This window comes from Pezoporus wallicus, unplaced genomic scaffold, assembly GCF_028554395.1.
Source record: "Pezoporus wallicus isolate ANWC-B61680 ecotype Strahan unplaced genomic scaffold, APGP_CSIRO_Pwel_v1 contig_3817, whole genome shotgun sequence".
In the NCBI taxonomy this organism is placed as follows: domain Eukaryota; kingdom Metazoa; phylum Chordata; class Aves; order Psittaciformes; family Psittacidae; genus Pezoporus; species Pezoporus wallicus.
The window spans coordinates 624560-638687 of NW_026635157.1; the positions used below are offsets into that span (position 1 = coordinate 624560).

The 14128-nt window shown below is 38.8% G+C and overlaps 1 protein-coding gene across 2 annotated transcripts in view; it reads left to right on the top strand.

Annotated features, from left to right (window-relative positions):
• PLEKHG1 (pleckstrin homology and RhoGEF domain containing G1) overlaps window positions 1-14128 on the top strand; it is a 120886-nt gene that overhangs the window by 103057 nt on the left and 3701 nt on the right. For both annotated transcript variants that reach the window (XM_057405699.1, XM_057405690.1), the window contains exons 7-17: window positions 996-1127; window positions 3419-3601; window positions 3690-3785; window positions 3900-3986; window positions 5570-5603; window positions 6627-6722; window positions 7951-7989; window positions 8467-8489; window positions 9344-9562; window positions 11054-11170; window positions 12009-13683. In XM_057405699.1, coding sequence (XP_057261682.1) covers window positions 996-1127; window positions 3419-3601; window positions 3690-3785; window positions 3900-3986; window positions 5570-5603; window positions 6627-6722; window positions 7951-7989; window positions 8467-8489; window positions 9344-9562; window positions 11054-11170; window positions 12009-13683 — 2701 coding nt within the window. The remainder of the gene's footprint in view (window positions 1-995; window positions 1128-3418; window positions 3602-3689; window positions 3786-3899; window positions 3987-5569; window positions 5604-6626; window positions 6723-7950; window positions 7990-8466; window positions 8490-9343; window positions 9563-11053; window positions 11171-12008; window positions 13684-14128) is intronic.

The window sequence follows — 14128 nt, forward strand, 5'->3', positions numbered from 1 at the left end:
ATTATAAATGTATTTAGTTTATGGCTGCTGCATGCTGAAATTCCTGCTCTAGTACAAGATTTGATAATTAGAAAGGTTCTGGGTTTCCTTAAATGTTCTTTCTTCTGGGGGTGTTTGATTTCTACCGATGGAGACTTTCTGTCACTTCACAGCATATGCGTATATTTGGAGTGGGGAATTAACGGTAACTGGTTTAGACACACTGAATCAGTCTGTGCATCCAAATAATTACATGTTTGGATTTTTCGGTTTTGTTTTCATTTTTTTTAAAACTGTTCTGTAATTCTGAAGTGGAAGATTCATGTCATGATTAAACAGTTTTGTACCCAAATCTATTGTTGCAATGAAAACCAGCATTTTTCCACATGTTGCAATGCTGGGGGTGATGGAAAGAGGACTAAATACATATAAACACCCCAAATGGTAAGAGTTTTGTGGAGAGAAATAACTGAGGAAATTGGAACACTTTCCATCTTCAGTGAATTGAGTTAAGCAAGCTTTGGAAATTCCTGCTTTATTGTTAACGTTTTCCACATATGTTTTCTATTAGAGAGTCATGTTCTAGTGAAGTGTGAAGACACTGATCTTATTTAAAATGTCTGGTGCTTTTCTGCTCTCCAACTGTAAAGTAATGCCTAATGTAATTCCATCAGGGTTTTGTAAGTGTGTAGATACGTTCTGTGTTTTAAGAAAGCCATTAAACACCGTCTTAAAAGGTCTCCCACCAGGGTGCTGTGATCTCTTTCTGTGCCCCTTTGCTCACATCAGCTGCTGCAAGTATAGTTGCTGCTAAACTGACCGTAAAGGCTTGGCTTTGTTAGTCATCTTGTGTTAATCAAATTGATAACACTGTGTACTGGTAACAAAGACAGGAATGTTGCATTTGAGCGATCACAATGTGAAGGCAAAGTAGTACAGATAAAAACATAGTGTTGTGTCTGGCTGGGAAAATTCATTTAGAAATAAGAGGTCTTTTTTTTTTTTCCCTGTCTTAGGAAATAGAAAACCACCTTGACAAGGACACTGAGGGCTATGACGTGGTGCTGGATGCCATAGATACAATGCAGAGGGTGGCGTGGCATATAAATGACATGAAGAGGAAGCATGAACATGCCATCAGGCTGCAAGTGAGGTTTCCAAAGAGATTTTATGGGTGTTTGTGAGCTGTTTTTGTCAATATACATGCCATTAACATTTTTTAGTTTATCTTTCCTTTTAATCTTTGACAGTCATAATTTAGACTCCCATTGAGTATGCCTGTGGCTGTTTGATCTTGGAAAACATGGTCATAGCTTCTGCAGGAAGATCTCAGACCTCGCTACCCTGCAAGCAGCATCCTGTAAAGCATTTATTTTGCACTAATGTGGAACTTAAGATAACTTTCCTTTCTTCCTTTCCCTCAATTGTACAGCACTGCTGTACAACCCTAGGGCATGGCTTTGTTCAGAAATCCTGTGTTTCGTGATTTCTCCCGTGTGCTGATTAATTTTGTTTTGAGGCATTTCTTGTGCTTCTTGTTTAAATACTTTCCTCTTGGACTTTTGAAGACTCATTATCAGTTGTTCTGTGAAAAGTATAAACATAGAAATATGATAGTTAGAAAAAAGTTAACTTTGCTTCAAAAGTTAACTTTGCTATGCCCTGAGTTACTTTTGGCATTGAGAACAAGCTCCTTTGCAGACTTTTTACAGGCCTTTTATTCTGTTTCAAGCTTCCCAGTGAATCACAATTTTACATTAAGTTTTCATCAGCAGTACTTATATTGCTTTAAGAAAACTGGGGTGAAATAGGTTTATATCATTCCAGAAATCTACATCATGTTATTCTTTGTCCTTTTTTTTTCTTTTTTTTTTTAACATAAATGCAATTATTTGTCCTTTTTGATTTTTTTTGGTAATGTTTTTGTGTGTTTATTTGGTTTTGTTGTTGTTTTTTTTTGTGTGTAGGGAGAAGAGGGCTACATTTTGTAATACCTTCCCTGCAGCAGAATAACCTTTGCCACACATTGCTGGAAATGCTTGCTAATGACTTCTAGCAACAGTCTGCCATAAATCTGAGTAATGATAACCAGTAATATTTGGCAATAAAAAAAGGTTAAATGCTTTTGGGGAAAAAAGCTTTTTTTAAAAAAATATTTTTTAATTTATTTTTTGAGCTGGCAAATGTATGGGGTTGTGGAGAACATTTATGTTCCTATTTATCCTTTAAAAAAGTAAAATCTATTCCTGCAGCCATAAGGACAGGTCTTCTGTGGGCTATCACACTGCTTTTCAATCTGTTGTGTTGCGAGTACTGCAACAGCACTTCCTGCAGTCACCCTCAACAGTGGTAGACTTGGTCCCTGTGCTGTACCCTGACTTATTTGCAAGTTCCTGGAAATCTGATAAAATGCAATTTAATTATTTTCTTTATAGTCCAAAGTGTGCTGCTTTGGGGTTTTCTTTCTATGAATCTTCTAGGCTGCATTTGTGCTTCAAATACACTAAGAAGTTTTCTAGCTGAATGCTGTATTAAAGCATAATGTCCTATAGAGAGACAAGCCTAGGGTGAGGAAATCCATCCCTGTTCTGATAATGCTGCCAGGTTTGAAGTCCAATGGATATTTTTTAAAGGTTTCCCTAATTAAGTTTTAGTTTGCTTTTAGAATTTGCTGTTTTGTGCTTACGTCCTATGTCATTGCCACTGACAGAAAAAACAAGCAACTCAAGGAAATGAGAATAGCCAAAGCTAAGTGACACAGACTTGCAAAGATGTTCTTGGAAGTTTCTCCAGCCTTTTTTTTTCCTTATGTAATAAATAAGCTGAGAAATAGCTATGGTATGTATGAAATTATTAAAAATACAAATAAATCTTTATCTTCAAATGGTCAGCTGACCAAATCACTTCTGGTCCTTTAGTCTTCTGAGAAACACCTCTTCAACCTGAATACCTCACAGAAGTGCCTTCTGTGATGGGGCTACAGGACACAGACACAGCATTATAATTCACTCAGTGGGGGACCACACAACTTTAGGACAATGCGCAGGGTGAGAAGGAAACATTAAGAGGGTTTGGTTAGGGGAGATGGAAGCAAGTACAAAAGAGGCTGATGACTGAATTACAGACCATTTTTAATCCCCTAGTCTGGGGAGATGAGACTGTGCTATTTCATTACAGGCTGTTCCAGGGGTCTCAGGGCTTTTTTGCTGGGTCCATGCAGAGGCAGCAACCAGTGCTCAGGAGGGTGTGTTTTAGCCTGGGCTTAGCAATAGACCTCCAAGCACCTGGCTGCAATGTAGCACATAACCTAGGTGTATGTGGACTTTCCGCTGTTGAATGTTATATAGCAGAGTGGGAATGGCATTAGCAGATTCTTTGAGTCTTCATTTCAGTAAGATCTCTGAAATAAGTGTTGGTTGTTCTTCTTGATCTCTTGCAGGAGATTCAGAGTTTGCTTACTAACTGGAAAGGGCCAGATCTCACGAGTTACGGGGAGCTGGTGTTAGAAGGAACATTTCGCATTCAGAGAGCCAAAAATGAACGCACGTTGTTCCTCTTTGATAAGCTGCTGCTAATTACAAAAAAGAGAGATGAAATGTTTGTATACAAAGCTCACATACTGGTATGTTGGAGATCAGGGGGTAATGTGCTGTCTCCAGGTCTCCCCAAAACTCCTCTGTGACTCACATCATTGCCTCTCTTCATTGCAGTGTGGGAACCTGATGCTTGTTGAAGTCATACCAAAGGAACCACTTAGCTTTAGTGTCTTCCACTACAAAAATCCCAAGATACAACATACTGTCCAGGTATGACAGAAACCTCCCTGCCTGTTGGATAACCTGACTGATGACTGTATGTTCTTCCTGGCCCTGCCTAACACAGTGATGCATTTTCTCATGGTGCTACAATGTTTTTATCAGGCAAAGTCGCAGCAAGAAAAGCGCCTTTGGATTCTTCACTTGAAGAGGTTAATTCTAGAAAATCATCCTGCTAAAATTCCTGCCAAGGTAAAAATTACTAAAAATTAAAAAAAAAAAACCACCTCAAACCAGAAAACACTGCCTTGTATGTGTGCAGAAACTTAAAGCAATCTTAGCTGCAAGATGCATGGCAATTTAGAGAAAGTTTAGACTCCAAGAGATTAATTAACATGTTATTTCCTTATGTCTTTAAAAGTCCCTCAAAATTAATCGAAAAGTTCCACTATAAGCATCTACAGGGCTTGGTACAGGAGTAGATGGCTTAGCATCTACTTAGCATCTACTCTCCCCTACTGAGTTTACTGCTTGTTTGTTTGTTTTTCCTAAGTATAAGATTGATTGATCAGTTTCCTTTTTTCTTTTCTTCCACTGACTTTCACACTGTAATGGCTGAAGAATGTTCCCTGTGACTTATGTACATGGTGTGCTGCACTAACTCTCATTTTCAACAGCTTAACAGAAAGAATTATGGGGCAAAAAAGCCCCAGAAGTTGCTATTATTAATTCTTCCCTTATCTTTTTGTTGACAGAGTTTATCAAAGGTATAATATTTATGCTGGTATCTATACTTACACTGTAAATACTTGCTGTAGTTTATTAGGTTGTAAAAAAACATGCTACAGCATGATCTCAGCTTTTGTATCAAGATACTTATCGTTGCATTATTTTTCTTAAAATCTGTGGACAGAAAGAAGTGTGCCAAAAATATGACGCCATGCTCAGGGAAATAATTTCACTTGAGAAGGGAAAACTCGAACCAAAGAAATCTGAGGTTTTCTGCCTTCTTTATTTTTTTTTTTTTTTTCCCTTTGACAAAGCGGTAGCAGCTCGTTATGAGCTCTCTGCCCATTTTTTTGAACGATTTAGTAGCAGTCCACGTATGACGCCTGGTGGATAACTATCGAACTGCACCTGTAGAAGGGCAAGTAGGTTACATAGGATATTGTATTTTAGTTTTTCTTATTAGCTCACATGCTTGATAAAACATCCAGATTCCTATTAAAAAAAAAAAAAAGTGACAAACTTTACGCAGTCATGAGATGCTTTTTATCCTGGTTCAATCTTACTTCAACCAAATGATGATTTAGCTTTTTTAATAGCTGCTCCTCAAGGAAACACTTACAGGAAGCAAGGTTGGTAACAGTGATCTCTGGAGATGTGAGTCTCCATGGAAGAGAGCCAGTGTGTGCAGCATGCTCTCAGCACAGCCCAGCTTCTATCTTTGAAGCCAAAGCAGTTTTTGTGGTCAGATGTGGCATCACTACATCCTCCAGCAATTCCTTTCACCAGCAGATAGGTAGGTGCTGTAGGTACATGCTGCTCCCTTTGTGCTGCCAGAACAGAGGTGGGCACTCAAGGCAGAGCTGCCAGGTCCATGAACAACAAAGATTGTGTGAAACCTTAAAGATAAGCTCCTGCCAGCAAAATTCTTCTTCACATATGTATTGTGTCCAATGCAGAGTAAGACAGAAAATAATGCTGCTAACCATATTTATTAGTTAAAAATTAAGCTTGCTGTTGTTTACATATAAACTCACTACTCTCAGTAATGCACAACATAATTTATCCTTCTGCTTACAGTTCAACTTTTTCATTTGTTACTTTTTCAGGCCAAGCAGGCAATTCTAGAAATGGATGCCATACGTAAGTTGGTTCTGTTTCTTTTTCTTTTTTCTTTTTTTTTTGAAATGAATAAAAACATCTTCAGAAGTGTGGCTTTAACTGTAGGTTCCATCTGAGACAGAAGACAAGGCTTATTTATCTTCCTTAAATTATGACCTTGCTGGAAAATCCAAAATTGGATGCAGATCCTGTGCAGCTCTGTAGGCACTGGTCTGCAATCAACAAGTTATGTCTCAAAATGAACAAGGAAAGAGGCACATAAGACCACCTGTGTAAACACTGGACACTCTCTTTTCCCTACTCCATGCTGACATCCTTACTCCATGTATGATCTGTGTTGTAGCATAAACTCCTGGCTAGTACCTATTGAAGAGCTAGCAGTAAGCAAAAGCAGCTTATTGTTATGTAGCAGTGTTATGACTTCTTCATGCTGGCAAACCTACTGCTGGAGAACAGTGAGGCTTATGCTTATGTCTGAAGAGTTTACCTGTGTGTCCCAGAAGCCAGCATCAGAAAGTACACGTGATGCTGCTGTCTGTGCTCTGAATTCAATCCCATCTACATGGTCCCTGCTGTTGCATCTTCTGCTTGCTGCCTTTGCTAGTGCAAGCTGTGTTAGCTCTTCACATTACCAGTGATCCCTAGCAGTGTAGAAAATGAGAACAATAGTCCTACAATATAAATTCTGAGGAAGTCTTGGAGTAAAGCAGGCTTGTTATTTATGTATGTGGTGGTTGTTGTAGACACTTGGTCAGGAAAGCTCTGACTGAGAAACTGGCAAACACCCCCCCATTATGGTGGATAAATGTTGCTGGGTTAGCCATCTGGAGTAAGGCACAACTAAGTGGGCAAAGTGTTGTTACGGCTGGGCAGTTAACGGCTACCCCACAGCAGCAGCATATCTGCTTGTGTTGCTTCAGGCTCTGATGAAGTTGCCACTGCATCAGTCATAAAGGGACTTATGCCTTTGAAGAGAGCTGCTGAGGAATGTGAATTGACACACGTCACTCTTAGTTATTCCTTGTGCGTCTGCTTGTTCCACAGATCACCCAGGCTTCCACTATAGCCCTGAGGGAGAAACAAAATCATTGTATCAGCCTAAAGAAGGCACTGCTCCTCAAAGAGTGAGAAGGAAATCAGGTGAATAAACTCCTTTACCACCTAGATGATAAAAGGAAAAACAAGCAGGGTTGTTTACAGTGGGGTGAGGATGGGCATGTGGAATTGGTCTGTAACCTGCACTCCATGCAGACTTAACATTGCACAGTATCTCTCGGATACAGGTGGACCATCTTACTAACCATCTGTTGTTTGTGTGATTTATTTATGTATTTTTTACCCACTGTTTGCATTTAATTTCATGGATATACATTCCTAATGTTGCATGCATAAAGAACAGTTGGCACTTTCTAATGGATAAAAGAATACATATGCAGGAAAGCCAGCCACATAATTTAAATCTGACATTTCCCCTCCCCTGCCCCAAAATAATTAAGTCTCAGAAGTGGTTCCATCCTGATTATGATAGCGTTGTTATTTCAGAACATGATTACTATCTTTACTTGGTGTAATGTCCACCTTACGGATAACAGAGATTTGAAAAGTAGCTATGCTGACTTTGGGTTGTTGTGTTTTTTTCCTCCTAGCTCAAACATACACCCTTAATTCCTCTTGAAGTCATTTCCCGTGTCTGTTTAGTTGGGTGACTTCATATTGCAGTCACTGTGGTCCTCCTCAGCCTTTCCAATTTGGAGTATGTAACATTGTGTATCAAGAATGACTTAAACAAAGTTCAGGAGAGTATTGATGTAGTGATTTATCATAGAGCAGCATTTGTGTCTGAAAAAACAGTCAAGTTTTAATTACTTTCCAGATGTCTTCCTTTGTTTCTAAGGTGAACGATTTCATTGGTTCTGCTTTGCCTGTGAAACGAAGAATACAAAATGCTGATCTAATGGCCTCCTATGTAATGTTCAGCTACTTACATTTTAAAGCCCTGTTAAGCTGTTGGTATCTCATACATATTTCTAATAGGAAACCTACAGCAATTTAAGAGCAATAACAGGGATTACCAAGTTTTTTGAAAGCAGGAATCTTAACATGGGATAGAAATTGATGTGGTTCTTGCATGGATGGTAGCTGCTACTACATTAAGCAGCATGTATGTTCCTTGATAACAGCTGTAGGTTTGTGACTTAAACACATGTTTTTTTGTGAGGAAACTGGGTGATTAAGAACTGAAGATTTGGCTTCCCTGTGTGGACTCAGAAGCTTGAATTTTGGTATCAGTGTTATAAAAAGTTGGCCAGGATGCCCATGGCTGTTTTCAGGATAGTGGAGTACTTAAACATATTGTTGTCTTTTTCAGAACCTTCATCTAGAGTCCATAAAGCTTTGAAGTCAAATGGTAAGCTACTTTGTCTACTGTTTATTGACCCAGTGCTTCTGTACTTTGTAGAACAATTAAAGATGGTTCCTTTTCTCCTATAATTTTCCCTAAATACATTGAGGAGGGTGGGTGGAGGAGGAATCACACAAAGAAAGCAAAACTTTAGTGTTTAAATCAAATGTCTGCTTGTCCCCACTTGGGTTCTGGTCCTGTAAACATCCTATCAACTATCAACTGAACACACAGAGCCTTGGCCATTGTGAGTAGTTGCTTATATTGTATCTGTGTTGCAAATACAGGACCTCAAATGGAACTGTGATAAAACTCGTGCCATCTGTTTTGTCACAGTCCCTGTAGTCTGTTTGCTTACCTGCTGCCGCATTTAACCCCCTTTTGGGAATTCATAATTGGGATATTAGTGTAGCACTAAAATAGGCATAGACTGACACTAGTTTGATTATTTACTTACGATGAAGCATATATTTCTGTTTTCAGATATAAGTCCAGATATGCAGAAGGTAAGCTGTTTCTTGCATTTCTTGTTTTAGCACTTTTAGATGACTTAGAGCACAGTACTTACCATACAGTCTGCATATTCTTGGTGTGTTGATTTTAAGAATGGAAATAAAACCATAAATATTATTTAACATCTCTAGTGAGATTACTGGAATGAAAGCAACAGAAATACAGCTATTTCAGGAATAGCTAATGAAGAATATATGACCGATCCGTATATCGGTGTACTTTATAATACAGAACAAATAATTATGAATGCTATAGAGTATTTAAATTACCACTATAATAACAGAAATGCTTACATAAATGTATAAATGTAGTGTTTATTCTTTGTATTTGTATTCTTTGTATTGTCTTTGTGTTTACTAAATAAGACTGGAAAGTTTGAGCTTATTCTGATATATACATAAATCACAATATATGACCAAAAAGAGCAGATACAGCTTATGCAGATGAAAATGAGCATTTCTAATTTTCACATTTTCTCTAAGAATTTGCAATGAAGTTCTCCGTGCAGTTTGGAAATCTCATGTTGAATTATAGGTTCTAGGGTTTTAGTTGGGATGGAATTTAAAGTGGGGGTGTATGGAACATTTACAAACAGGGTACATTAGATATGACTTCACTGAAATGCCATAACACTGAAGCTTACACCTGGGGTAGAGGTTTTTACATATATTTTTTCAGTTCTAAATAGTCTATGGAAAAATACTGATCATTTTACTTATTTCTTTATCAAGCTTATTTCCACGCAGTAGCTTAAATATTGCCTATAAGTCTGCTATAAAACAGTGTCTTACGAAAATACATAACCTCTAGCAATATCTAATCAAAATTTTGTGGTGTTTTTTTGAAGTGTATCAGTATTGAAGGAGCCCTCTTATCTCAGGTCACCAAACTAGGATCAAATGAAGCCCTACTGAATTCTAGGAAGAAAGTTCCACTGGAGCCCAGTGGACTGGAGAGCCAATTCCAAGAGTCCATTGAGCCAGCCTACAGCAGTGATCAGGATGAAAATCTTCAGACTTCTGCTACAGAACAGATTGACGCTGATGATGAAGAAGAAGCTGAACAGGTAGGAAAAAAAGGGGAAAAATAAAATCCTTTTTTACTGGGGAGGATGGATGAGGTATTAAAATGATCTCTAAAACTGCAAGGAGCCAGGAACATGTTACAAGTATTCACAACTTTCTCATCTTAGAAATATTTATATTTAGATTTCAGCACTCACTTGTATTTTAACAGAGAATTGGAAAATTAGCCCCTTTACAGAGGAAGATCCCCACTGCTTGAAAGAGATTAGACCTTTGCAATCCTCAGGTCTAGTTCTGACAGAAAGCTATTGCTTTTACCTGTTGCACACAGCTGACTTTGCCTTGCTTGTCCAGTTGATGCCGTGAAAGAAACTTTTTCAGGCCACATGCAGAGACAGTGCCTTCAGGTCTCCAAACTAAGGACTTGAATATTAAGATTCAGGCACTGCCAAGGGTGGTACGATATTTCTTGATCTGTGAGCTGTTGGCAGTAGCTAGGAACATACGTATTTTCATAGGACTTGCGAGTAGGATTTCTGAAAATTATAATCTTTACCTATTACTACTGCACATGTGGCAGTTTTCCCCACTCACATGATGTTTCCACATGTATGTAGTGCCTCTGAAAGAATAAACCCCCAGCTTTGAAATGTGCTTGTGTTAAAGAATCTAGATTTTAATTTTTTCTTCAGTAGATGCTGAGGTCCTTGTGTGTCCATTTATTTTGTGAATTATCCAAAACCTATTATTGAGATTCTTCTTGAAGCTTACTGTGATTTCCTCTTTGAAATGATGCTATTTTGATTGTAAATCTTTTAGAAAATAGTATCTTGTATCAGTGTAGTGCAGTGTCTTGTTAATTCTCCCTCTTCCTGACATGAATAAGTACAAAAGAATGAGTAAGTGCAAAATAATACCATTATAAATATGTATAATAGTAGCTTAGTGTTTAATCCTATGTGTGGCAACAGTACCTTCTCAGATTTTCCCTGCTCCCACCATACGTGCCCTTCACTGTGAATTAATTTGGACACTACGCAACATATAACATTGTGGCCTTATGTTGTTTTGTTGGGACGTGTTTCTGGGAAATTAGATGACAGCATATTTTTTAGTTTAGACCTCTTTCTGGTTTTCAGGACTGCAAATGATAAGAAGACCATCCCCTCCCCTTTATATACCAAACCTCTGAAATTTGAATTTTTGTGTGATCATCTTCTTCTGTTATAAATTTGGGTGTGAGATTAAGCCCTTTCACTTGCCCAATTTCTATGTATTCTTCTACATCTATGTTTTTATACACAGATTATGTTTTCAACTACTTTTGGGGAAGTTGTATGGATTGATATAATTTAATTGGTTATTGTAAAGATTTCTAGGCTCTAAATCATTCTTTTGGCAGTGCGTTAACTACTCATGAGCATTTTGTCTTCCCAGTGTGGATATCTGGCCTGTTCTAGCTTCTGAACAAGACTGTACAAACAACTGTAGATTTTATTACCGCTCCCTTGCTCTTTTCTTTTAAATCACAGGGAGTGCAGCAAAACTCACTGCAGAAATCAAAAAGTGGAAGAAAAAGACTTAATAGTCAAGCTGCGGAAAATGTTGAAAAACGAAGAAGTGTTAATCTCAGCAAGCGTGAAACACAGGTATATATATTATTTTTTAACTTCTATTTTCTATGCATCATAGATACGTCAATGAAATTGGTGTTTTTCCTACATAGACAGGTAAGTAATCTTCTGTTTATGTCATGTTAATGTGACTAGCATTGAAATATTCATCTGCATGACAAAAGACTATTCTTTTAGGGGCAGGAAATAAAAAGAACTCAAACAAAAAGACTAATCAAACCAATCAGTGTTAACTTCAGGCAAAGAAATTATCTTTCCCTTTCCTTCCCAACCTTCTGGCCAGAAACATCTACAGCATCCTTTATGTTAGCATTAGCAGTCATGTGGCCTTCCTGTAGATAAGATTTGTTAGTGGAACTGGATGAAAACTTACTCCAAAAAGAAAGTGAAATTTTCAGTGGTATGTGCTAGACAGCGTAACATACCTTTCTCCTAGGGTTATAAGCAAAGGGAAAGGGAGGAGAACAAAACTTCTGGCACAAGCCCAGCATCAGATTAGCTTAACCCAACTGTGAAACTGCAAAGTTAGCATGAAAAGTTTAATCTAACTCCTGCCAAATAAATTTGCCTTTAATTACTCATGGATTAACATAAGCCAGTGTCTTGTACTTCAAGTAAGATGTTATTAAAAGCCAAGCGTGAACTCTGAGCCATGGTAAGGATTTGGAGGCAAAGTAGTCTGGCATTGCCATCTTGGCTCTCTAGTGAATAGCCTTCTCATCCTGCCCAGCTCCACCTGGCTCTGTGCTATGGGACACACTGGTGCTATGGCAGTTCTGTAAATGGAGGCAATCTTTGTACCCTATTGCAGGAAATACGCTAATGTTACCTGTGTATTTCAAATCTCTTACAGAGCTCCAAGGACCCTTCAGATGAAGAGTCAACCCAGTTGAACACCGATTTTCCGTTTTCCCACTCAGCTAGACAGCCACAGTTGCCTAGACAGTTTAGCACACCCCAGAGCAACTCGCTGATAATGAATATCCTGGGGGGAAGTACCTCTGTCAGAAACATCTGGACTGACCATCAGATCAGGCAGGCATTGTTTCCCAGCCGGCACCCCCCTTATGAGAATGAAGACGATGAAGATGATTATCAGATGTTTGTACCATCTATGTCTGCATCCAGCACTAGTTCAGCTGTTGGTGGAGAAAGAAGAGGTTCTTCTGGGCGCCCATGCAGCTGGCACTTGGGAGTAGTGCATGAAAATGAGAATTCCAGCCCTATTCGTCACAAAATTGTTAGGCGGGCCAGCAGTGCTGGTGAAAGTAATACGTGTCCTGCCAGTGCAAGGTATAAAGTAGGGGAGCGTGGCTCTCGGAGAGAAGTGAAGAGAGCAGAAGTGAGCGGTATGAATGCATATCCTGAATCTTCAGAGGAGCTGACCATTGATGATATCGAACATGTTTATGATAATATAAGCTATGAAGACTTAAAGCTGATGGGTCTGACAAGAAGGGAGGAGACAGACCGTGGTCCCCAGAGGTCTGCTAGAGACTCTCTCTATGAGGCAGAAGACAAAAGCAGCTTGGAGTCACCTTCCAAAAAGAGGACAGCAAATCAAAACAGGACCTCCATTTGTACTAATAGGGATGAGATACTACTCAGTAAAGAAGCACCTACTTCAAGTTTGGATGAGCTCAGGATTGTTGAAGACAACATCTATGACACCATAGTGCTTTCAGAAACACCACTATCGAATTTCAAATGTGACTCATTAAAATGTTCTAAAAGGAGGAGTTTACTGGGCCTGGAGAAAGACTTCACATATTGTGACAGTCTGCGGCAGTTTGTTTCTGAAGAAAGTCTCCAGTTCAGTGAAGATGAAAGTCCTTACCATCGTGTTCCCATTGACAATGACTATTTGAGCTTAGTAGATAGTTCCTCCAACTCAGATTCACTGTCCCATAAATCTGCAGCAGATAAACTCTCAGAGGAAGTAGATGAGATTTGGAATGACCTGGAGAACTACATCAAGAAGAATGAGGAAAAGACAAGAGATCGTCTCCTTGCAGCTTTTCCTGTTTGTAAAGATGATATGCAGGAAAGGCTGCATGCTGGTAGTACACCTGAACTGAGTAAAGATGTAGAATACTCGCTGTCTACTCTTTCTCTGCCAGAAACCCCTATTTTCCCTAAAACTGTGAAGCCCAGGGCTGCCACCATAAGTGAGGCTAATCTCAGGCCTGAAGACACTACACCGTTCAAGGAAAACTCTTTCATGAGTCTGAACAGATCTTCCTTCTCCAGTGAGGTGCCTTTTGTAGATAGCCCATATGAATCTGCCAAAAGTGTTCTGTCCAATGCGCATGCAGAGGGTATGGAAAATGACTTGGCTGTTGTGGATAAAACAAAGAACAGAGTTTTTATGATGGCAAGGCAGTACAGTCAAAAAATTAAGAAGGCTAACCAACTTTTGAAAGCTAAAAGTCCAGAGCAGGAACAGCCAGCTAGCAGACAACAGAAACTGAAACACAAAGATCTTGCTGCTATTCTGGAGGAGAAAAAACAAGGGGGTCCTGCTATTGGTATGTTTAAACTCTTTCTATACAGATATATTTCTTTAGTAACTTCCAGTGAAATTTGTGTACTGGTCCAGAAGATTATGAATTTTCACCACCTTGTTAGTTGAGTATCAGTATTGTATCTTCTGTGTCACCACTGAAATGAGTTTTCTATGACTGCTTTTAACATGAATAGTCTTTTATATCTCAATTCTTGTTGTTACTTGATAAAATTGGGAAGAAATAGTGGGATAGTTTCAGGAAAGGTCAGTTCAGCTGAGGCTGGAAATAGAAATTACGCCCGAAGCACTATTGGCTTCTTAACAGAAAAGCAGTTACTTCCTTTAATAGTCACTGATCTTCAGAGTTTGGCTAAACAAGTGTATTTTCAGGTAGACTCACCTTCTAAGAAGTCGTACAGTTTGCTAAGGTACCATCCACATCACGCCTGCAAGCATAAGGAATGAGG